This window comes from Fusarium oxysporum, chromosome IX, assembly GCF_013085055.1.
Source record: "Fusarium oxysporum Fo47 chromosome IX, complete sequence".
Lineage (NCBI taxonomy): Eukaryota > Fungi > Ascomycota > Sordariomycetes > Hypocreales > Nectriaceae > Fusarium > Fusarium oxysporum.
In genome coordinates this window covers 1,311,140-1,333,785 of record NC_072848.1, presented here as the reverse complement: position 1 = coordinate 1,333,785, position 22,646 = coordinate 1,311,140, and the positions used below count along the sequence as shown (strand labels likewise).

At 48.8% G+C, this 22,646-nt stretch overlaps 5 protein-coding genes and 1 non-coding gene across 6 annotated transcripts; 5 read left to right on the top strand and 1 right to left on the bottom strand.

Annotated features, from left to right (window-relative positions):
* Nucleotide 1: 1 nt before the first annotated feature.
* On the bottom strand, nt 2–1,399 carry FOBCDRAFT_51903 (peroxisomal membrane anchor protein conserved region-domain-containing protein). Its single transcript, XM_059612232.1, has 2 exons — nt 975–1,399; nt 2–923 (listed from the first exon to the last, which is right to left on the bottom strand). The coding sequence occupies exons 1-2, from the start codon at nt 1,314–1,316 to the stop codon at nt 141–143; spliced, it is 1,125 nt and encodes a 374-aa protein (XP_059465792.1). The 5' UTR covers nt 1,317–1,399; the 3' UTR covers nt 2–140.
* A 1,687-nt stretch (nt 1,400–3,086) lies between these two features.
* FOBCDRAFT_51897 (PAPA-1-like conserved region-domain-containing protein) lies at nt 3,087–4,780 on the top strand. Its single transcript, XM_059612231.1, has 3 exons — nt 3,087–4,109; nt 4,160–4,266; nt 4,325–4,780. The coding sequence occupies exons 1-3, from the start codon at nt 3,254–3,256 to the stop codon at nt 4,565–4,567; spliced, it is 1,206 nt and encodes a 401-aa protein (XP_059465791.1). The 5' UTR covers nt 3,087–3,253; the 3' UTR covers nt 4,568–4,780.
* A 1,416-nt stretch (nt 4,781–6,196) lies between these two features.
* Nucleotides 6,197–10,160, top strand: FOBCDRAFT_322835 (uncharacterized protein; the record flags this gene model as incomplete). Its single annotated transcript, XM_031189864.3, has 6 exons — nt 6,197–6,265; nt 6,341–6,361; nt 6,487–7,978; nt 8,055–9,302; nt 9,354–9,737; nt 9,810–10,160. 6 exons carry the CDS (start codon nt 6,197–6,199, stop codon nt 10,031–10,033), a joined length of 3,438 nt encoding a protein of 1,145 aa, XP_031033849.2. The 3' UTR covers nt 10,034–10,160.
* A 2,891-nt stretch (nt 10,161–13,051) lies between these two features.
* Nucleotides 13,052–15,142, top strand: FOBCDRAFT_51888 (uncharacterized protein). The gene has a single exon (XM_031189860.3). It carries the CDS (start codon nt 13,483–13,485, stop codon nt 14,809–14,811), a length of 1,329 nt encoding a protein of 442 aa, XP_031033845.3. The 5' UTR covers nt 13,052–13,482; the 3' UTR covers nt 14,812–15,142.
* A 1,633-nt stretch (nt 15,143–16,775) lies between these two features.
* On the top strand, nt 16,776–16,857 carry FOBCDRAFT_t193. Its single transcript has one exon. It is a non-coding gene; the product is annotated as a tRNA-Gly (tRNA).
* A 3,488-nt stretch (nt 16,858–20,345) lies between these two features.
* Nucleotides 20,346–22,607, top strand: FOBCDRAFT_231128 (uncharacterized protein). Its single transcript, XM_031189859.3, has 3 exons — nt 20,346–21,222; nt 21,309–22,018; nt 22,078–22,607. Exons 1-3 carry the CDS (start codon nt 20,549–20,551, stop codon nt 22,419–22,421), a joined length of 1,728 nt encoding a protein of 575 aa, XP_031033844.2. The 5' UTR covers nt 20,346–20,548; the 3' UTR covers nt 22,422–22,607.
* The last annotated feature ends 39 nt before the right edge of the window (nt 22,608–22,646 follow it).

Here is a 22,646-nt window from a genome sequence, read left to right as displayed (position 1 = left end):
TGGATGTGTAGGGGGTATATTGACATGGTTATGTATGACGATGGAGTACTGTAAAGACTAAATGTACATTATGAAAGCTTTCCCGAGAGCAACACAGATGATATGAATTGCCGTTTTTAGAACCTGGTTTCAGAAATAAATCATCGTGCCGAGGCGGGGAAGTTTCTCGTGCTTAGCAAGACTCCCTTCACACGCCGGATGTTATCCCGCACCTTGCGGATTTCATCATCTGGCTCAGGCTTGCGTGAGCGGCCGTACAAGTCATAGCCAGTACTGTGATCGGGATACGCAGTGTACGTCATTGTGTCGAGGTCATCCCGTAGCACGTCAACAGCAGTTTTGATCTTATCCATGCCTTCGCTCTGGGAACGGTATTCATCCTTCAGGCCAGAAAGAGTCTTGTTCAAACTAGCCAGTTGATTGGTGTTATGTTTGGCAGCTGACTCGTTATTCTTGGAGTCTGTCATCGCTGTCACAGAGCTTATGGGGAATGTGGTTTGAGTGCCCATGTCCCTGTGAAACATCTCCGTAGGGTCTTCAGCATCGCTCTCCTCCTCGACTGCGGCGATGGGTTTCTTGGGAGGAACCTCGGAGACGGTCTTTTCAAGCTTTGCGACGAGGGCATCGAGTTTTCGCGAGGTCAGGTCGTGGAAATCTGTACGGGCTTCGGCCTGACTGTCAACCATAGGCCGAATAACGTAACGACTTGTGCCATAGATGAGGGTGGAAAGGCCAGTGACTGCGTAGAGGGCGTTGAAAAGACGCTCCTTTGTAACGAGAGGAGGAGGACGGGGTGCCTTCGCAAGGAATTCAGGGTATGTGACGACTGGGGGTCGGTCGACGGGCGGATGGGAAGCTGGTGTTGGCGGGAGAGTTTCGGTGGGTGTTGGAGCATAAGAATTGGTTGTTTCTAAGGTTGGCGCCTTGAAATTGTCAGCATAGTACTTGGGAGCAATATGAGAAGTAATAGAAACCTCTGTCTCTGTTGTGGATTCGTCTTGGCCAAGAAGCGCGTGTATTTCGGCTTCGTCAATGCCTTTGGACTTCAAGAACTCGACCTTCTTCTCATGAGGCGCGTGTCGCACAGCGTCATTCTCGAGAAAGCGTCTCGCAACCTCGAGTCTTTCTGGATCGTCTGTCGCATTTTCCGGCTGCGACGTTTCTTCTGCTGTTGTTTCTACCGCTGACGCATTAACTTCTGGCGTTGAGCTGCTCGCGGACGGTGTCGGGGCCGGTTCGGTGTTTTGGCTATCGGTCTCGTCGGATTGCGCCTTCTGCCAGCTTGGGATGGCGGGATTGGAATCTGAGTCGCTCATGTTTGATAGTGTCACGCGACTGTTTACAATGCTGGAAGATTAACGGAAACGTTGAAATAGAGGATGGAAGGGAAATGTTTGTGGTTTCCGAGGTGTAGGCAAGGTTCGGCGAGGTAGGCACATGCCTCGGTACTCCTGCCGATAACGGTGGAGTCTACCTTAGGCTGCTTCATGAGTCCGGGGTTTCTTGTGGGGAGGAAACAGTATCTGATTGTGTAGATACCTTATGTAAGTATGATATTGGAGTACATACCACCATCAAGCCACGGTATTCAATTAGAAAATATGCCTTTACTTGCAAAATTTACTCGCAAAGCCTTCCTTATATTGAAGAGCCCAAGAAACATATGTTAATACGCGTTGATGCCGTCGAGCAAGCCAGACTTGCAGTATACGTTACGGTAGCCACTCCGTTTAATACTGGAGCCGTTACTGGAAATAGAACGGGATCGTACTAAACGGTAGCACGGCAAGAACGCGCATTCACCTGAGAACATCAATTCCAGACAATATCGCAAGTGAACGATCGCCTGTACCATCAAGGACCTCGGTGAACGCCTAGACTCCTCAATAATTACAAATCCCATCCGCACTACCCTTTCACATTCTACTCAAGATACCGGAATCGCGCCATCAAGTTCTTGCGCCAAAAAGATTCAGCGCCATCGTCTCCTATCAGCCAATCTCATCACGGCAGGCAATTCTACCGCCAGAAGCAGGACGCAGCAACAACGTGTAACGGCGCTCGTCTCACGAGCCTCGTACTGCATCGTCTGTCGGTCCTAACAAGTTAAGCAACTTGTGTGCTTGTGCCCTGGGAATAGCGATTGCGCTTGAGTCTCCAGCTCTTGGCTCAGTCAGACCCTGTTCGGGGTGAAGCGATTGGAAGCGGCTAAAACCCAATTACCAACTGCTGGCCGTCTAAAGGGCAAGCAAGCAGGCAAGTGAAAGTTAATCGGCGACAAAGCTGGTGTGGTGTGACCAATACCAAGGCATTCAAAATTTGTAACAGGTGAGTTGTGAATTTTCCTCTTGGTTGTCTCTCCCTTTGTTTGGTCGCAGCAAAACAACACCAATTCCGTCAACCCAGTCCCGTCCGTCTCTGTAATCCTTTCCGTGGCTGTCGCCAAATTCTCCCAATGCAACCGACGATGATAAGCTTCTCTCCTAAGCTATTCTGTATTGGCCTTTGATATCGGCAGTTTGTCTGGGCTATCACAGGATTAGGATATTCCTGGACTGGCCTGGCCGATGATCCTCAGCCATGTGCAGGATCCCGCTTATAGGAATCCCTGATTCAGCGGTAATCGCAGACGAGAGGTCTCACGTAGTTAGGTAGTCAGTCCTTGGTTGGTCGATTGATTGATTGATTGGCTTGACTGGTTGCAGGACAAATTGCATTAGTTGGCCGTTTATCTTCAGCCTCGCATCCTTCAAGCTTCAAGCTCAAGTCGTCTTTTCACCAATGGAGAGTCACCGACACTACCTACACTACAAAAGTCCAGACTCCAGCCTATCCTGTCCTATCCTATCTCGCCAACGGCAATCGCCACCAACATCCGAGCTGTACTTGCCCTGTCCTGCCTCTGGCCCTGCCTGTTCCTTCCAGCCAATCCCTTGTTAGGTGGCTCTTGGCTCCTGCTCCTGCTGTCTCACTCCAGTCGTGCTTGCCCCAACGAATTGAGCTTATTTCAGCCTTGTCAACACCAAAAACTGCAAACTTGTCTTCCAATCACTTTCCTTTTCTGTCATCCAACTCATTTAACTTCACATATTTAAGTTTTCGCGATCTTCCCTGGGACCCCAGAACTCCTTGAACTCTATCCTGATACAAATACAACCCACCCTTCACTTCGCATACCACCAATTATTTCCCACTTTCCTTATCTTGTTTCTACCATCCACCCCAGGCCCCGCCAGTGCGGGCATCTATCATCATGGGTTCGCGTCCACGTCGCTCAGCGGCCACTAAGGCCAATGAAGTCATCTCTGTTCATGCCAGATGGGCTGACTCTCCAGAAAGAAGCGAAAGAAGCATGTCGTCACGACGATCTGGTCGCGCCTCAGGCGTGTCCGTCTCCCGAGATGATGCCTCATCACCAGGTGGCGATCGTCATTTGAGTTTGACTGTCAAACTTCCTTCCAACAAACTACGACAGGCTACACGCGGGGAGCGTGGCTTTGAAGGTGGAGAAATCGTATCCGGAAAGCGGAATCGAGGAGCTAAGAAAAGTTATGTGGTTGACTCAAGCCCCGACGAAGATGCAGAAGAGGAAGAGGAGGCAGAGATTGAGGTGGAGGATGATGATGACGATGAGATGGATGTTGATGCTGAGGGTGAGGAGGATGCTGAGGGGGACATCGATATGGATCTAGCTCCCCCGACCATCACTGTTTCCAAACCAGCCCGGTCCAAGCCAGCACCTCGAGCATCGGCTGCCAAGGTCATTCAGGATGATGACGACGACGACGAGCTTAGTGACCCCGCTGATAGCGACGCTGGAGACGAGACTATGGGTTTTGGTGATGAGACCATGGCTGACGATGGTGACGAGGATGCTGAAGGCGAGGAGATCGAGGTCGCAGGCCAAGAAGGAGATGAGGATGACGAAGACGAAGAAGATGAGGAAGAAGATGATGAAGGCGACGGAGGCGACGACGACGACGACGACGACGATGATGATGACGAAGATGGTAACCCAGACGAGTCTGTCGATCTCACCAAAATGACAAAGCGGCAACGAGCTCGATTTGAAGATGACAACGCGCATCAGTACATGAAGCTGTCAGATGGTGAGTCTAATACTTATGCTTACACTTGCAATACTAATACATGTTCGCAGAGGTACAAGCGAAGAAGGTTTTTACAGCTGAGGAATTGTCCATGCGTCGACAGGAGATGGCCCGGCGACGCCGCAACTTGAGTGAAAAGCGAAATGAGGAAGTAAAGGTAAGCTTAGAATTGAATTAAACAGAAGGTGTGAATGTGTGCTGACCCCAGATTACAGATGGAAACGATCAACAAACTCCTAAAAAAGCAAGCTCCCAAGATCAACCGCAAGGCTGCAGCTGCTGGCGCAGGCGGTTCAGAAGACTCGAACAAGCCTGATCCTGTCTTCGTTCGGTGGGTCAGCAACAAAAATGGCGTTCGAGTGGCAGTGACAGAAGAGATGCTTGACAGCCCGGCCGGCCAGGTTTTTAAGCCTGCATCTAAACTGGCACCGGGTAAGATGGTCCAGGAAGTTGCTTAAGGAGGCGTCATCGTGTGTTTATTGAATACCGACTCCTGGTAGTTCAATGCATTTCGAGCACCCAGGCAGATCATAATTCAGTTGGTTTATCTGAAATATCGAAACGTGAATTTCGAGAAGAATTCAAAGGGAATCTTTAAGTGGTTTTTTATTTGTCTTGGCCGTACGGATACACATAGATAATATTACTTGGCTTTGGGCCACTCATCCAACCCCACTAACATTCCTGCAACCACTCTATATAAATTGATCCAACACATAATGGATATGCAAGCTCTTCTCGACGTGCGCCGATGACGGCCGTGGGCAGGCAGTGGGGACTGACCTATAGTTTGCTTGTGAATGCCATCTCTAAGCCTGCCAGCCGCTGACACTGTACCATAGGAACCGCAACGCACAGTCCCGTAAGCTCGTGGTGATTCGAATAAACGATTACCTGAAGTTGTTTCGTCGATTAGAGAAGATATCCTGTGCTTAAGGGCTCACTTTACGGAGACTTGTACTGTCTTTGCCGCGTTTGCAATGTTGCCGTTCGATACAATGATATGCAGACAAGACTACAGGTAGCAACGATTTGGCATGCGAAGCCCTCAACAACTTGGGCCCACTTCCTAGAAGCTAGGACCATCTCGAACAGCTCTATTGAGCGAAGGAACAATAGCTCAAAACGTTACCGTTAGCCGACAATATCAAAGGGCGGACCGATAGCTGAGGGCAGTGTAAGTGTCGATACAATGAGGAGCAATTCAACGCCATTGAATCGAGATACCTGCAAAGTGTTTTATCGATTGACAAGGCAGAGATGAATGATCTTTGATTATGAGGTGAAAGGGATAGATTTGGTCATTGTGTTTTGACATGTAGTGATATCTCGTAGTATAAAACCTCGTATGCCCAAAATTCAACAACACCAAAGTCACCAACTTCCGATACTCAGCCAACAGCAGTAGCACGATGTCTTAGCATCAAGGGGAGTACGGCGCTCCACAAGTAACTATCTCAGCGGCTTAGAGAGCGCCGAGAAACGTCTGCAAGTGTTGACAGCTGCCGGGCTGGCCAAACGCCATCATGTCGGTCCTTGAAAGCCCTTGACGGCCGTTTGCACTGCCAACTCCACCACCTCTATTCGAACATGCAAGCACTTAAGTAGCGCCGAGGCTCGGAATCGAATATATAGAAAAGTTTTCACCTCCAACTTGCTCTCCTCCACTTCTTTCTCTCCTCACCATCGTCAGATTTCATACACACAGCTTCAGCTTCGCAGCATCTTCCAACAATCTGATATCAGATTCATTTCTACGCTCTTCGCTTTCATCTATCGAACCTGGTTTCTTCTCGTGAGGATACACAGACTTGAGAGACTTTGAGAGTCGTGGAGATTCAACCAGCTCTCTTTGCGGCAACTCCATCTTCTCTACTCTTTACATACCACTTCATTCATCGAGATATCCTCCTCGTCCTACACAATTCTCAAGTCTTTTCTGCTTAACAGTCTTGATTCTTTTATCTCAGCTTCAGCTTTCAGCCATTTCACAATTGTCGACTCTGCTCCAAGATCGCTCAAAGCACCTTTACAACTGGCAGCATTCTCGAGATATACTTCTCCATCTTGAAGCAGCGATTTTCATCATGTCTTCTCGTCAACCCAACATGGCCAATATGGCCCAGAGAAATACCCAACAGGGAGCTGCTCACCAGGTAAGTTATCATCTCTCCGCATATGATACGCATGCGCACACGAAATGAGATAAAAAGCGACTAACACTTTCGCAGCAGCAGAACCAGCCTTTCATGGTACAGAACGGAAATGCACTCCAGTTCAACAACCTTCAGCAGCAGCAGCTGTTTGCCCAGTTCATGGCAAGCTTGCGCTCATTCAATTCCCTCTAAGAATTTCATATCTAACATTGCTTTTGTAGCAGAATCAGAATGGCCTCGGGCAGATGCAGCAGAACCAGAACCAGATGACTGGTGGTTTCACTTCTCCTTTTGATAATACAAACAACAACACCAACTCCGGCAGTCCCATGGTGGTTGGGCCTCATCACTTTAACCCTCAGCGGGTCCAAAACTCCTCTTCTACTCCCAACATGGCCTCGGGCAACCCCAGCTTTGAGAGCTTCACTCAGTCTCAGACCCCCTTCATGTCCACCAGCCAGAACCAATTCCTTGGCAACATGCAAGACTCGGTCATTGGTAATGCTCAGATGCCTTTCATGAATGACCCGAGCATGCAGCCTCCTTTCTTTCATACTCCTCCCATGGGAAATGTTCAGGCTCCCTTCATGAGCGACACCCAAGCTTCTGCCATGAACGACTCTCAAGGTTTCGTTCAGCAGACGTCTGGTCTTCGCGCCACTGCGCCCTCCTTCACTCCCGCTCAGAGCAGCCCTGTGCCTCAGCAGAGTGCCGCCTCTATGGCCAACATGCAATCCAACATGACTCCTCAAATGCACGCGCACATGCAGCGGATGAAGATGCGCATCAATCAGCAACAAGCAATCATCAACAGCATCATGAGGCGACAGTCTGGGTCCTCTGCCCAGTCCAAATTCCAACACGGACCAGCTCTTCAGACACAGCAGCGAATGCAGCAGCGAAACCAAACTCCTACCACTCAGGTTCCTAGCCCTCGTGCTTCTACTCCTGGAACAGCTGCTGCTCAAGTTTCTGCTACTCAGCCTCGTCCTGTGCCATCCTCCGTTACTCAGGATCCTATTGCACAGTTCCTTTCTGTTCAACCTCCTATCGCACAGAACTCTACAAACGAGCCTGTTGCGGCCCAGTCTCCTACTGCTGTGTCTCCAACTACTGAGTCCTCTGGTTCTCAGGGTGGCAACACCATGCAGACTGCTCCGGCCCTGAGTGCCAACCCAAACTCCATGACTGAGCGAGGTTCTCGCGTGACTCAGAGGGACAGCTCCTTGACTCAAGTTTCAAGGGTGATGAACACTAACCTCGCAATGAACCCTCGTACACGTCTTCTTCCCCAGGATGTCAGACCTCATGCCCCTCCTCCTCCTCAACACAAACTCAAAGAATTCCTTGTTGATGGTTCTCTCAAGGTCGTCATCCCAAACTTATTTGATGATCAGCCACCAACTGCCCAAACTTCTCCTACCAAGGACTCTTCAGCAGAGGAGCCTTCTACCCCAGCTTCTTCAAATGGCTTTTCATCTTTCGAGGATTGGTCCAAGGCGCCTGTCTATGCTCCTGGTCTCTTTGCTCCTCGGCGCTCTGATGGACCCGAGAAGCTAACTCCAAAGGAAAAGAAGCTTCGCGAGGCCGAGGACAACGGCGAGCAAATCTTTCCCAGCAAACGCCGCGTCGTTCGCATCGACCCTGAAGACCCTCGATTGATTCGCGATGAAAACGGTTTGCCTATCACGCCCCAAGGTGATTGCTACAACAGTAAGTTTTGATCCTCGCTTCATTCTTCCTGCTCTCGCTATTATTGTGAATCACCAATACTGACCGTGTTTGATAGTCTACTACCTCCCCGGACCCAAGAAATTAGACGCTGCAGAGCTCAATAGAATGCTGATAGAGATTCGAACGGAGAAGAAGACTGCCATGGATGAAGCTGCTAAGACTGGCGAGCCGATCCAGAACTCAAAGTCTACAAAGAGGACCAGGAAATCCAAGACTACGAGGCAGACCAGAGTTCTCAAAACCCCATCCGAGAACATCGTCAACAAGAAGCGACGCAAGAGCACTACTACTGCTACTACTACTATTTCTACTACTAACGTCGCTGGCGATGCTCAACTTGCCACTACTCTCGGCGCTCAGCCCTCTCTGAACAACGGTCCTATCGCTCAAGCTTCCAACGACCCCTTCACTATCCAGAGTAACACTGCCCTCCCTGCACCATTTGCCGGCGGCGACGCCTTCAATCGGCAACCTTCGATGAGCTTATTCCCTCCCCAAGTTATCCTTGACAGTGACTTCACTCAGTCATTCACTGCTGGCATCACTCAACCACCTACCACTGGCGGTAACTTAACTCTTCAACTCGCTCAAGAGAGCAGCTTCACTTCTCAAACCACCAACGAACAACCCACGGCCAACCTCCTTGGCAACGACTTCGCTTCCCAACCTTTCAACCCCTCGGACGATAGCGCCCTCCAGCCTACTGAGGACTTTACCAACACCAACGATCACAGCTTTGAGATTCCTGCTGACCTCGATCCCATGTTTGTTGACACCAGAAATACCCCTTACGAGGACTTGCCTCTCGATACTGAGCCTTTTGCTCAATTCTCCTCCACGCAATCTGGTTCTTCCCAGTCCCCATCGACTCCCGTCTCTGATTCTGGCGCTGCCAAAACCCTTGATCACGATCTTTCTGCTGTTGTCGCATGGCTTGTTGGCCATTCTGAGGATGCTTCTGCTGTCACCTCTCAAGACCAGCTGGCTCAGATCGAAGTCAATGCTTCTATGCCCCATGTTGTCGACCCCTCTCTGTCTGTCCCCGTTCTGGACATTTTCAAGACTTGTCATCCTGATCTGTCCCTCAGAGACAAGGACACTTTGTCTGAGCCATTTGACGAGATCTCCATGTTTCCCCAAGACGATGAACAAGGCACCCAGCTGCGCAGAGTCTCCAACGAGCTCGATCGACCTCTCCCAGAGCAGGCTGACATTACAGTTTTTGTTGCTGATATCCCCAACCCATACAACCGAGACTTGGACGCTGAGCGCGCTGGCCTCACTGAGCGGTTCCGAGCTGGTGGTGAGTTGAACTACACTGATCGCAGTGTTCTTATGCTGATTACGGGAATAGACTCTTCTATTGACGTCGATGCCGTGAACAGGCAGACCGCGGGAGTGACCGAAGGCATGTCCCCAGCTGATATTCCGGTCTTTTCGGACGACGTCCCTCTGAATATCTTTGCCAGTCTTGAAGACCTCCCTGAAAACAACCTTCAGGACCCCAGCGCTACTACTGGCAACGACAACACTATGTTCCCTGTTGCTGGCTGTTCAGACTTCAACTCTTCTAACGCTACTGGACCTGCCTCAACCTGGCCTCCTGCCGCACCTAATGTGAGCCTTGCAGATATGCCGTATTCTCCCGTTGTGGCATCTCAAGAGACTCAAGATGCCCCTTTCCAGCCTCCCCAGGGCCCCGAGTTCCACCCCCAAGACCCTTACAAGAACCTCTTTGGTGATGTGGGCAATGTCTTCAACCCCGACTAGCAGTCCCAGGGCCAAGACAACACCACTAATGGAGCTTCAGAGGGAGTATTCCTGAACCCTGCCGTATTGAACCAGACAACCACCACTACTCTACCTACTTCCACAACCACAACCAACACCACCAAGACTGGTAACAACAAGCGCAAGGCGGGTGAGGATGCCAGTGCCGCGCCCAAGAAGAAGGCTCGCACCAAGAAGGCCCTTGTCCCGCAACTCGCGTTGCCCCAGTGCGAAGTTCGCTTTGGTCCTGGCGCGCAGCAGTAAAGTACGAGTCATGAGAGGAGATCAAGAATGATGAGAATGATGTTGCTTGCGGTGGATATGAAGGATGAATAAATGATCAGCTAGGGGCAGAGCCCAATGATGAAGAAGGATGTTTGGTACATGGTTTGGATGGTGGTTTTTTTGAGACATAGAAAATTATAAAGTACAAAAAAATGAACATAAAATAAAAAGCCCCTAGCTCTCATTGACTCTTGACATCGTGATATGTTATGATCTCTCGCACTGAAGCCCTTTGCAGCTTGGTTGGTGGCGTGCTAAGTATGGTGTTCTGATGAGCACTCTCGGCCCACCAATCTCTTGAGAAGCAGAACATCTGTTATTACATTGCTTATCCATACCATTCTCCTCCATGTACCTATGGGTATGACAGGCTCTTACATGTATTTCAATATTTCAATTTGCAACCGATGTCAGGCCAGCGATCAATAGTGTTTGTGTTGTTACTACTGAGAGGCCACATGCAGGTTCCCTAGGCTTTTAGACTTTTTGGAAACAGATTGATTGATACAATGGAAAGTATTTACAAAGATGTATTACCAAAGCCGGGAACAGACATAGACAGTGAATGGCCCATGGTTGTTGGTTGATAGTTAGCAACCGCGATAGGCGACTATTTAAATGGTAATGGTCTGACATTGCATTTACCTGCATATCATTTTAACGGCGTCTACGTCACTTAAACTTACCTTACATGGAGATAACCGGGGTATGAAGTTAAAGTTGAGTGAGAAACGGTGAGCGAGACATGAGAGTTTAAGTGGAAATGAGGAGATGGAGATACAAATTGCCGCGATAATATTTGTTATTCTCGAATTTCTTGTTTTCTCGAGCAATATCTATAGGTAGTGTGATTGTTGATATCTGATGTGTAAGGTAGGTAGGCAGGTGACTGTCATGATGTGTCCACGTGCATCAACAGTCCAGGGCATCGAGTGTCAAGTTGGGCGGCTGACTCTTGTCAACCAATGAGAAAGATCAATTGACCGCTCCAGCTTTTCCAACTTCAGGCCTGATTGCCCCGTGGCTGGTGATTCCTTATCCCCCGCTACTCCCCAGTTGTAGCCTGAAAGTTTGTCTCCATTTACTGGGTTAGGTCGAGCTGTAAGCGAATATACATCGATCGCGAAAGGGGGAGTTTATCCAGAGTCACACGACATTTGGTCCACTGCCTCTTCTTCACATGCAAAAAAGCAAGACAAAAACAATACGAAAATGGCCAAAGGTGATGGATGAATGCATCGTTTACCCGTCGGAAACAAGCGCGAACCGAACCCTCCCGTTTATTTTAGGTATCAATAAATTTCTGTACGTTCCCGTGTTTGGACAAGGATTATTAGATCCCACCTCTAGCCAAAGAGGACTCTTCCAATTGCAACCCAAGCCAGTCAGTCCAGTGGGGAATCGGGCTGTCGCACAGGCTCACTCACAGGCTCTGGCGCTGAATTTTAGGGGGCCGGGGAGCCCAGGGTCTAGGGTGACCACGCGCGGAACCTCAGGTTTGCCGTCAAAATTTGTCGCACAAACCTCACTCAGTCACTGCACGCACACTCGAGCAGAAGCTGCTGCTACCGCCAACCACCATCATTTTTTTCCCACATTCCGGGGGCACGTTACGTCTGTGCCTCGGAAATATCATAACCTGACATTTGACTTGTGTGAGGTATTTCTTGGCTGCTGCAACGAGAAGCACTCGACTAGACCAGACCACCCGTAAACTGGTCGAGAACGAAAACCAGAACCAGAACCAGAACCGGTAGCAGAACCTTGAGGCCCCCAAAAGCCAAAAACTCTGACAATCGTTCCAGTTCTGGACTGGGACCCCTGCAGAACCCTTCAATACAGAGACAGCGACTGAGACTTTCCTTCTTCAGCCTTCCTTTCCTCTTCAGTCATGTCGCCTTCTCCGCTTAAAACGCCTGGCTCTGGCTCTGGAGCTGGCGCTGGCGCTGGTAGTGAACAAGCATCTTGCGTCGGCTCCGACCGTCATCAGTCGTCTACAACTGCAGCACCTACAGAATCATCGAATGTCGATATCGGCAGTGGTAAGTTGATCACTTTCTTTGTCTGCCTACTGTATTCTCTTCTGTTCTGTTCTCGGCCAACGCCGTCTGCTATTCTCGGTCAGCACACAAACTCAAAACCTAACCCAATTTGCCTACCTAAACCAAGCCTTACCCCATCTTTTCACTCGTTTCGCTCGCTCGTCCGTCCATGCAAGGGTCACGGCTGCACGCACACGAGTGATCACCGCTAGATTGAATTGCCCAGAGCCTGGAGATGCAGGGACTAGGACCTCCAAAATATCCAAGCTTTTGATGCATCAGACAACCTAGTCCTTGATTTGATTTCGGAATCTGGGTTCGACATTCGCTCGAGTTGTTCAGACAACTACAAGTCTAATTCTTCTTGTCTCTTCTTCACTCTGCCTATTTATCTCCGCCTCTTCATCTGTCTCACGTTAATTACTGCCAATTCCTTTCCTGTCTTGTCTTGTCTTGTCTTGTCTTGTCTTGTCTCGTCTCGCATTGCATTGCATTACATCGCAAATCCACTCCACGCTACCACTGCGGCTCTAGTTTCTGGGGATCCGCTGCCGATCATGTCCTGGTGAGCCAAGCAAGTCTTTTGCCTCCATCTCTCCTGTTACAGCCCGTCAATTGGGCCTTGGCTTGCTGTTTTTCCAACCTTGGCTTCGATCATAAGTTGCAGTGCCTTGGCTCTTCAACTCCCTGTTCCCCGCGTTACATGCCTCTCCCTAAGCGACAACACATCGTCATATAAGGAGACACATCCTCTTCAATCGGACAAGGAGCCGCAGCGTGTCAGTCGCATCGAGAACGACTCGGAGCATCGCTAGTACTCAAAAATGACCCATGCGAGCCCTGTCAATAGCGCTTTACCTTAACCTGATCGTCCAACGCCACCTCCGCTTAAACGATACCACCGGCTGCTTCCATATAAACCATCCCTTTTGGCCCCCCCCGAACTGTGCTGTACCACGTACATACACACACACACACACACACACATCCCTTCAGAATTGTTGGCTGCTGCTTCTTTCGCCTTTGTTAAACTTTGTCTTGTCAAACTTTGCATTTTGCCTGTTAAGGAGGATCGTCTAATAACATAATCCAGCCGCAAAGACAAGTGATCCAGATCAAATACAAGAACACGAACATAGTCGACGACAATCGCCAACTCGAGATATCACATCATCCTCCCCAACCAACGTCCACCCTCTACTTCAGGTCGCATCCGCTCCCCCGCATTCTCGCTCGACAATTGCCGCCACCGATACTACACCCGCTACCACAACTCCAATTACTGAGTCACCTGCATTGCCATTGGGCTCTTCAAAGCAATCGCCAACAAACACCGCTCAACTTGCCTCGAGGGCCACCGAAGCCCGGGCAAGCACTTCTTCAAACATGATATTCTCGGATATTTACAAGAGCCCGCGATCACCCATCGCTAAGCTCCGTCACCACTCGGTCCAGTTACCGACACCGCTGCCAACCAATACACCAGATTGGTACGGCGAGGAACACGCAGACCTTCTCAGCAAGGACAAGGTGAAGCAGAAGGAAGCTGTGAAGAGGTATCTCGACGTCAAAGTCAAGAACGATTGGGAGTTCCCATGGCCTTCTCGCGTTGTCGAGCCCCCACTACTTGAGGGTGACGTCGCTGTTGTCGACACTGCATCTGAAACACCTGATGCAATTGAGGCTGTCACCAGTCTCGATGTCACAGAACCGACAAAGTCAATTCAAGATGAGACGCACGAGGATGATGGCTACCAAGTCGATGACCCCGAGTCATCAGATAACGAAGACGACAGCGATGCCGAGTCCACCTACAGTACTGTCTCTGAAGATTTAGTCAACTTTCGCACACGTCTAGACTGGGCCTCAGATCTTTCTGATGATGAGGATGAGCCTGGCCCTTCGCGATCACCTTTCCGCTTTGACAACCCCAACAATGTGGGCTCCACTGTCCAAGCTGTGGTCCAGGGCAAGCGCGCCAAGCGAAGGAGAGCAGTTCGCAAGGAAATGGAATGGAACGAAGGGCTCGCCTGTTTCGAAGCGCGGCGAAATGCATGGACGGGCGCACGAACTGTTCGCGTTCGGGCCAAGCCTGCAACGCCCCCTGCTGTGTCACCACTATCTCCCCGTCGATTCTTCTTCCGTCGCTCCATGTCAACATCTCCTCCTGCCTCGACAATCGCGTCTACTTTACCACCGCAAGTCAGTGATGCGTCAGACAATTCGTCACTCGCGAGAAGCGACGAGCTTCGCAATGCTCGATCTAAAGACACCACGCCGTCGACACCTCCCGACAGCCGAAATTATCCTGTTGAGGTCCTGCTTCCTCTCCCCCCGCCTCTCCTACCTCCCAATAACCCTCTGCGTGCATCCATCACACCTTCTGTATATCTCAGTCTCTACGACAAGGTCATCATTCACAGCCTTCAGCCCTCGTGCCCTATTAATTTGTCCGATATGCTTCGAGCTTGCGTTACTGGCTGGAAGCGAGATGGCGAGTGGCCTCCACGACCGACAATGGCTCCCGCTCCTGTCGCCAAGAAGAAGAAACCCAAGAAGCCCTCAAACCCCTCAGAGAACGCGGGCAGTACTGTACGCCGCATGAGCTTTGGTCTGCTGGGTCGTGACAAGGACGATTCGACAAGTGGCAAGGGCATTCGCCGCAGCCTTGTTAGAGCTCTCGGCATTGGAGAAGGGACAGAGACCCCTAAATGAGGCTATCTCGTTACGAATTCATGATTATGATTAAAACCCGGAGGATTATCATTGCGGTTGATGCATGGCGCTTATATATGGGCTCTCGCTTTCTGGCTTGGTATACCATGTAGGGAAGGAAATGTGTTATGTATTCTGGTCTAGTTCTCTTTATTTTATGTTTTCTGCCATGACCTGGTCATGCTGGTATAGGGAGTTTCGGGGCATGGGTTTGTCTCCATATTGGAGTCTCTTGGAGCAGCTGAGAGGAAGCATGCATTTTGATACGTCTTGATCCCAGCATTGCGGCCATGCTAATTTACTTTGCTATAACTGTATTCTTTAACTTGGCATTGCTTTTTCCCTGTTGCTCACTGAGCCTAGTGACAGTGTCATTATCTTGGTGCTGTCGTGATGTAATAGACTGTGATAGTTTAGGGTTGACGCCATAGTTCGTTGGAAGAGTATCACATGCCGTCAGCAGAATTGAGTTTCGATTGTCTTGACAGAGTTTCAATGGCATCTCTGTAGACTGTCACTGTAAGACCTAACATGACGGCTCGTTCCGTATGTGTCATGTGAGTTGCGCACCCTGTCGATCACGCATCATCGGGGCAGCTGCATATTGACTTTGAAGTGTTGAGAAGTCTTTGGCAGATTGAGATTGTTCCTATGAGTCTAGTTCTGCAAAGCACATGTAGCAAGAGGCCAGCGGAAGCTGAAGAAGCTGATTTGATGAGCTGGTATTGTTCGACTGTACTGCACTGAAACTTGAATATCAAAACTTGATCTTTTGATGGTAGGGTCAGAGGCTGATATAAAGAGTGGGTCGTCTATGGACTTGGGTAGAATTGCACAAGGCCTGAGTAGGTTGATATATTCCTTATTGCCACTCTAGTTCGTCCAGTTTGGCCCAGTTATGAATATATTGAAAGAGTATTAACGTGCTTGGCAACTCCAAGCCTATCCAAGGATAAAATGTTGGAAGGATAGTAGCGTTTAGTCTTTGTCGAAGCCCGGAATGGGATTGGTTTACACAAAGAAACATTATTGGTGAGTATCTATGTCAAAGAATAGCAACAAGCGAGACTCGTGTCTGTGGAAGAGTAAGCTTCTCGGCGGGAGCATAGATGTGAAAAGACATCCCAACATTACTCTCCTAATTCTGTGTCACTGAATGGTATGAGCATGCTGAGAGAGTTACACAGAAGATGTCTCGCTGTATTTGATGTCTGATTGGCAACAACATTTCTTTCGATGGCCATGCCTATCATTCTCTTTGACTATCCCAAGAGTGATATTACTAGGTCTTGACCTTACTAGTATGTACTCAGCCCTTTTGATAAGATAGCGCTGTGATACAGGTGTTCAACTCGAATGTGAAGAGTATTTCAACGGAGAGTCTGCATCTTTCAGGTTTCGGCTTTCTTCAGCACTTCCTTGCTTCTTTGTCAAATCTTATGTATTTCAAGCCCAAGTACATACACTCCAGGTTTCAGTGACCGCCTTCCATAAGTATTTCATCTCTGCCTCGAAAGACACTTGAATTTGACTCAAGACTACCTAAAGTTTTGAAAATAACGTCAAGGTTAACATCAGCACCACGAAGTTTGACGGATTACAACCATATTAGAATGAACATCTTATGGTCCAGAGATTGTCCAGCAGTGTCTGATAATGATTTGGCGTACGTAGGATATATCTTGAATATGTCAATACGCTCAAGTAACTTTCAGTCTTATATTTCAAGAAAGTGGAAAAGGACGTCGGATTTTTTACCCTTGGTTGCCTCCTTCTCGCAGTCCAAACTTAATCTGGCCGTTGGCTCTTAAGAACCCGATGAGTGGCCAGTGCAGCCTTTCTTTCCCTCCTCGGCTTCCTTCATATCTCGAATCATCTGAGGCGCATTGAATATACCTCTACCATGCCCAGCTCGTCCACGGCTTGAGGCTCAACGGAGATCACACTATCAACAACAAGAACCGGCGTAATTGGTTTAGTGGTAAAATTCTCCGTTGCCATTCGAGCAGCGTCGGGGAGCCCTGGGTTCGATTCCCAGATTACGCATTTCTTTTGCCGGTTTTACCTCTTTTTACTCTTCATCTCATTGATTCTGAGATCTTTAATTGCTTAGGGCAAGCTAATGTGAAACGAGATGGTAAGCTTGTAGTTTATCTCTGTTTTTGCACCATGTGCAAGGTGGTTAACCTAGACCGTTCGGGCACTCCATCATAGCCCTAACGGTAAATCTTCACATAGCTCCCGCATCAGAAGTCCTGAAAGTAAAAGAATCAGGAGCTCGCGACTGTTTCAGTTTAGTACTTACTCGTATGAACTTGCTTGTGACTGTGCATACCTATATTGCTGCTGGCCTCTGGGCCTGACACAAGTCATAATGATCCAGACATGCCATAACAACTGGCGTGCTTCTCTGGCTGTGTATATAATGACATCGTGTTTCTTTCTCTATTTTGTACTGTATGCTAAGCGTATTCTGGCACGTTGAGCTCAACATGACTTTGCTGAGCTTTATTGTATTGGTCGAACTCACTGCTTGTGACGACACTTGGTAAATTTCCAGTTGATGCTAATAAAACTCAAATGCCATCGTACGAGATAGGGACTGTTGAATATTGTAAGTCTCCAAGTGTCTTGTTCAGGCTGCACAAATCAGATAAGTTTGGTGATAGTGGACTAGCATGATTTCTTGGGATGAAATAAACAAAGCAACATGCACTTGTTTATTGAGAACTCCCAGAGGAAAAGCTAAGGGAGTCTATAAGGCACATGATAAGTGTTGGCTCTGGTTCTGCACCCACATCCTGACTGTATCCTCAATATAGATGGAATGGCCCCCGTCGTGGCTCGCCGGTCAAGTATACCATGTACAATGCCTTGTCGGACCGTCCGGGACAGGATCTTATCATGCCGGTCTCCAATATCCCCTCGAAGTTAATTATCTTGCTTGGAACATTTGAACAAGAGACCTCCACAAGTAGCCGATATCTATCATTGGCTCTAGAGTCTATCCTTGGACAGTAAATCATCTGGCTTTTCAAGATCTCAGGAACAACGACCTCGTCATGATAACCGCCATGCCACGTCACTCAGTTTACAGCATGCGAGATTAATTAGTGAGTGCAACTTAGAGCTTGCATTATCCTATTCTCTCTTGTTCTCGAAGTTTGAACTGAAGATGATCGATATAAGCTATTAATCTGTCTCACAATTGCCTTGCCATGAAAAAGCTTATATCAGCAAAATTTGAAATAGTTGAATATTAAAAGTTTGACTCATGTAAATTATAGGCGAGCAAGGTTGAATCTGAGCGTGAGTGTAGTTCAAGAGGTGATGATTAGTGCGCCATCACAGGACCTAGCTCTGAAGACCACAGGCGTCCATGATCTGGATAAATAAATGCCCTTTTGACTCGTAGTGGCTATTGCTTCCAGCTTGTTACCCCCGCTCATGACATCCTTGTCTCAATCGTTGCAGTGCTACAACCTTCACCCATCATGACAGGGCATTGGAGGGTGCTCACATCAGAAGCGCCTGATTAGAACTACAAACTGGTTCAAAAACAAGAAACTGAAACTCATTATTATACCAGAAGATCACAATTGATGATATCTTCTCGAATCGTTGTGCCCCATACGTGTCCTTTCTCGCCTCCTACGGATGGCACTTGGGAGAAGTATCATCAAACGCTATAGCAAGTCCTCAGTTAAGGATTGAGCAAATAGAGAAGCAAGAGCTAATGCGGCTAAGATGAATTAACAAACAATGGCGCCTTGTGCTTGGATTGGGTAAAATTCTCACCTCCTCATGAGATGTCCATGTGTAGCAACCACTGGAGGATCATGACAGTTGACATCGGACGTAAAAGACTGAAGTGCCAACCGACGAACTTCAGGCTTAGAACCCAATCCAATACACCGAAGCTAGTTACTGATTTCAGCACTGGATTTGAGCCTCCCCTACCTTTAATCTCTACCTCATGATGTAGGGTTAGGACCCCCTGTGAGAAGTGTGAATCGGTGTATACAGCAATAAGGGCAATGATACTCCCGAGTGAACTACATTCTTTCCTAGCAATATTTGAGGAATCAATTTCGGTGGGCTACAAAAACAGCAACTCATCTTTTCGATGAAATTTACGGAGTAGTTGTCATGAGCGGCATGATGCGGGACCAAGACACCATCATTTGTTCATCGGAAGAGGTAGGCTGCCACATGGCAGGACTCCAGGCAACTTAATCAATCAAGCGAAAGAATACGGAGCCTCAGCAGAGAATGTCTCTTCCCTTGAAACAAGGAGGCCTTTTCGTTTGGTATGACTGTCAACGACTATGCGCCAATTAGCAATTGAGTTTAGACAAGTCCCATGTCCATGGCGCATTATTAAGCATAATAGTTCCACCATCAGGCGGTTGGAAAGTCATGTTGACTTATACATATAGCCATATGGGACCGGATCGGTATTGTAACTAGATTAGGAGCTTGTGTTGGGGCTGAAGCTTGCCGCACTGCGAATGACCGACTGTGAGGCGTTCAGTAGGTTCTTTGGTCACAAGGCTTTCGCCAGGCTCCTCCTAGTTTTGTTCTTTCTGGGCTGAAGATAATGAACCCCAACGTGGCATTGAGCTTCCAGTTCTTAATGTGACGCAGAACCAAAAGTGACCGAATCACCCAGGTTGGTGGCATTGATGGCGACCATTAGACCATTCAACTTTCTAACGATTTATGCTTCTTTGTCAAGTCTGGGGACTATATCACAATCACCCTTGAATGCTCTCTTGCGTCCCGCTTACCTAGTTCAGTACTCGCTCTGGGATGTCCGGAAAGTGGATGGAACTTCACGAGTGTCTAGATTGATCAGATAAAAAATTTTCCTCTCTTAGCCGATCTCGGGTTGGGGCGTGGACGTAGAAAGTTCCGGCTTTAGCCCTGCGCAACTGATGAGGGGCAACTCATCTTATCTGATCATCAGATTAGATACTTGGCGCAAAAAAAGCCGCTAGAAAAAAACTTGGTCTCGCGCCGGCCTGGGCTTGATGGATCAAGCGCAGGGTTAGGGCGATGAAATAGCACAGTAGTACTGACACGATGAAGTAATGCAAGTGGCTACAAAAGGTGCGTGGACGGCGTAGGAACTGAACAGAAGCTCCGTCAGGACGGAACCATCCCCACGGTCCCGGTTCTTTGTCGCTCGAGACCGTGCCCTTGGAAACATGGGTGAGGGAAGACACAAGGTTGCAGTTGACCAATTTGACACGAGCGTAGAAGCTCGATCAAGAATCCTGGATGATCAGTCTACCAAACTTCGGACGACTTCGCCAATGGATGATGGCGAGCGATGATGCAACTGGCGATGTCTAGTGTGGGACGGCGTCCATCTGGACACCACCAAAACCTCATAAAAATTGCCGCACCAGTTCGGCCCTGGTACAATTCCGCATTGCTTGGCTCCTTATACACGCACTTGATTCCGTAATTGGCGTCAACCCCATCCAGGAGCATGGGCCTGAACGGAGTACGGCACTGATGGTGGGGCAGGACATCATGGTGGGTTAATACGGACGGAAGTACACGTTGATAGCGTCTGTTCGAGCTTGAGCATGCATATTATTGCAAGGGAGAACCCTTGATCGGCACCCACTGCTGTTTTTTCTCGAGGACTGCTTTCTTTACAGACCTCGTCGTGTTTCTCCGAAGTTCCCAAGTGATTTTTCAGTTCCAAACTTCATCCACACTCATCATGGCGACCGGAGCGACGAATACACCTTCCACGCCGTCGCGGCAACAACAGAAGCTCTCTGTCCTTGAGGGCCCTGTCGATCCTCCACTGGTTGATTTGACGTTGGGTGAGCTTCTTGAGCTTCAGACATACCAACATGGCAACCAAGAATGTCTGGTGATTCCCTGGACAGGCGCCCGCTGGACATACAATGAGCTCAGCCAACAAAGCTCATCTCTGGCGCAATCGTTATTGGACATGGGCATTGGAGTTGGCGATCGTGTTGCCATCATGGCAGGTAACTGTGAACAATATGCGGCTGTCTTCTTCGCGGTGGCTAAAATCGGTGCTATCCTTGTCATCCTGAATAACACATACACACCAACTGAAGCGATGTATGGGTTGAAGTTTTCTGACAGCAAGATTTTCTTCACAACGCCAAGAATCGGACGGCTTGACCAGACGCAGCTGCTACAGCAGCTTGAGAATAAGAAGACAGCCCCCATGGTCGTAATGCTGAGAGGAGACGAGTTTGGTAAACACCAGACCTATGGCGAATTGGTGAATGCTGGTCGCAGGCGAAACCACCAAAGACTGTATCAAGCCATGACCAAGGTGCTTCCTCATCAAGTGGTCAACCTTCAATTCACAAGCGGAACGACCGGATTGCCCAAAGCTGCGATGCTCACCCACCAGTAAGTGATCCATGAATTCCTCTGAGCAGTGTGTTAGCTTGGTGCGGACTGTCGACTTTTCGAACTCTAAGCTGACGAGTTTATAGCAACCTGGTAAATAATTCACGCTTTATTGGTGATCGCATGCGGCTTGGTCCTGCGGATATTTTGTGCTGCCCTCCACCGCTGTTCCATTGCTTTGGCTTGGTGCTCGGTCTTCTTGCTGTTGTCACTCACGGCGGTAAAATCGTGTATCCGGCGGAGGTTTTCGATATCGACGCAACGCTCAAGGCTATTTCTGATGAACAATGCACTGCCGTTCACGGTGTTCCAGCAATGTTTGATTCGCTCTTTCAGGCAAAGTGGCCCGAGAACTTCAACTGCGACAACCTGCGTACTGGTATCATCGCTGGTGCACCCGTTCCTCGATACCTTATGGAGCTCCTGGTAAACCGTTTCGGAATGACAGAGTTCACCAGCAGTTACGGCTTGACGGAGGCTTCCCCAACGTGCTTCAATGCCTTCACTGACGATTCCATTGATACACGATTGACGACTGTCGGTACTTTGATGCCTCATGCAAAGGCCAAGATTGTGGACCGTGATGGCAACATTGTACCTGTCGGTGAGCGTGGTGAACTCTGCATTGGCGGTTACCAGCTACAGGCTGGTTACTGGAACAACTCAGAGAAGACCAACGAGACTATGATCCGCGACGCTGCTGGCGTCCTCTGGCTGCATACCGGCGATGAAGCTGTTTTTGACGAAAATGGGTACTGTTCGATTACTGGGCGCTTTAAGGATATCATCATCAGAGGTGAGTTAAGAACATCAGTCTTGGCAGTACGGATTGATTGACTGACCCCGCTTCAACAGGTGGAGAGAACATTTACCCGCTCGAAATTGAGGAGCGTCTGATGGATCATCCTGCTATAACACGTGCTATTGTCGTCGGCCTCAAGAATAAGCATTATGGTGAAGTCGTAGGCGCGTTTGTTGAGTTGGCTGAAGGCCACCAAAAGCCCCAATTCGAGGAGATCAAGGACTGGTGTCGCAAGAGGCTTGGTGGTCATAAATCGCCTGCCCACGTCTTCTGGCTGGGTGATGGCGATGTTCCGGCAACGGTTCCTCTGACAGGAAGTGGTAAAGTGCGTAAGTTTGAGATGGCCAAGCTGGGCGATGAGCTTCTCCGAAAGCAGGAAGTAATTGCGAAGCTGTAGTGTGGAGTGGAGTGGACAGGACTGATTGAGTTCAAGCGATGGATTAGATATGCATATTTTGAAGCGTGATAACCTGAATTTTGGAAGATAAAAGTTTAGAACCGAGAGAAAGTTGAGGAAAGGCTATTATAGATATAAATGGAAAATAGCTGGTCAGACACCCAACACCTGCCGTTTTGTTTCTTGGCAGTCCCCAGTATGCACGCAAAAATCCAACCTTACAAG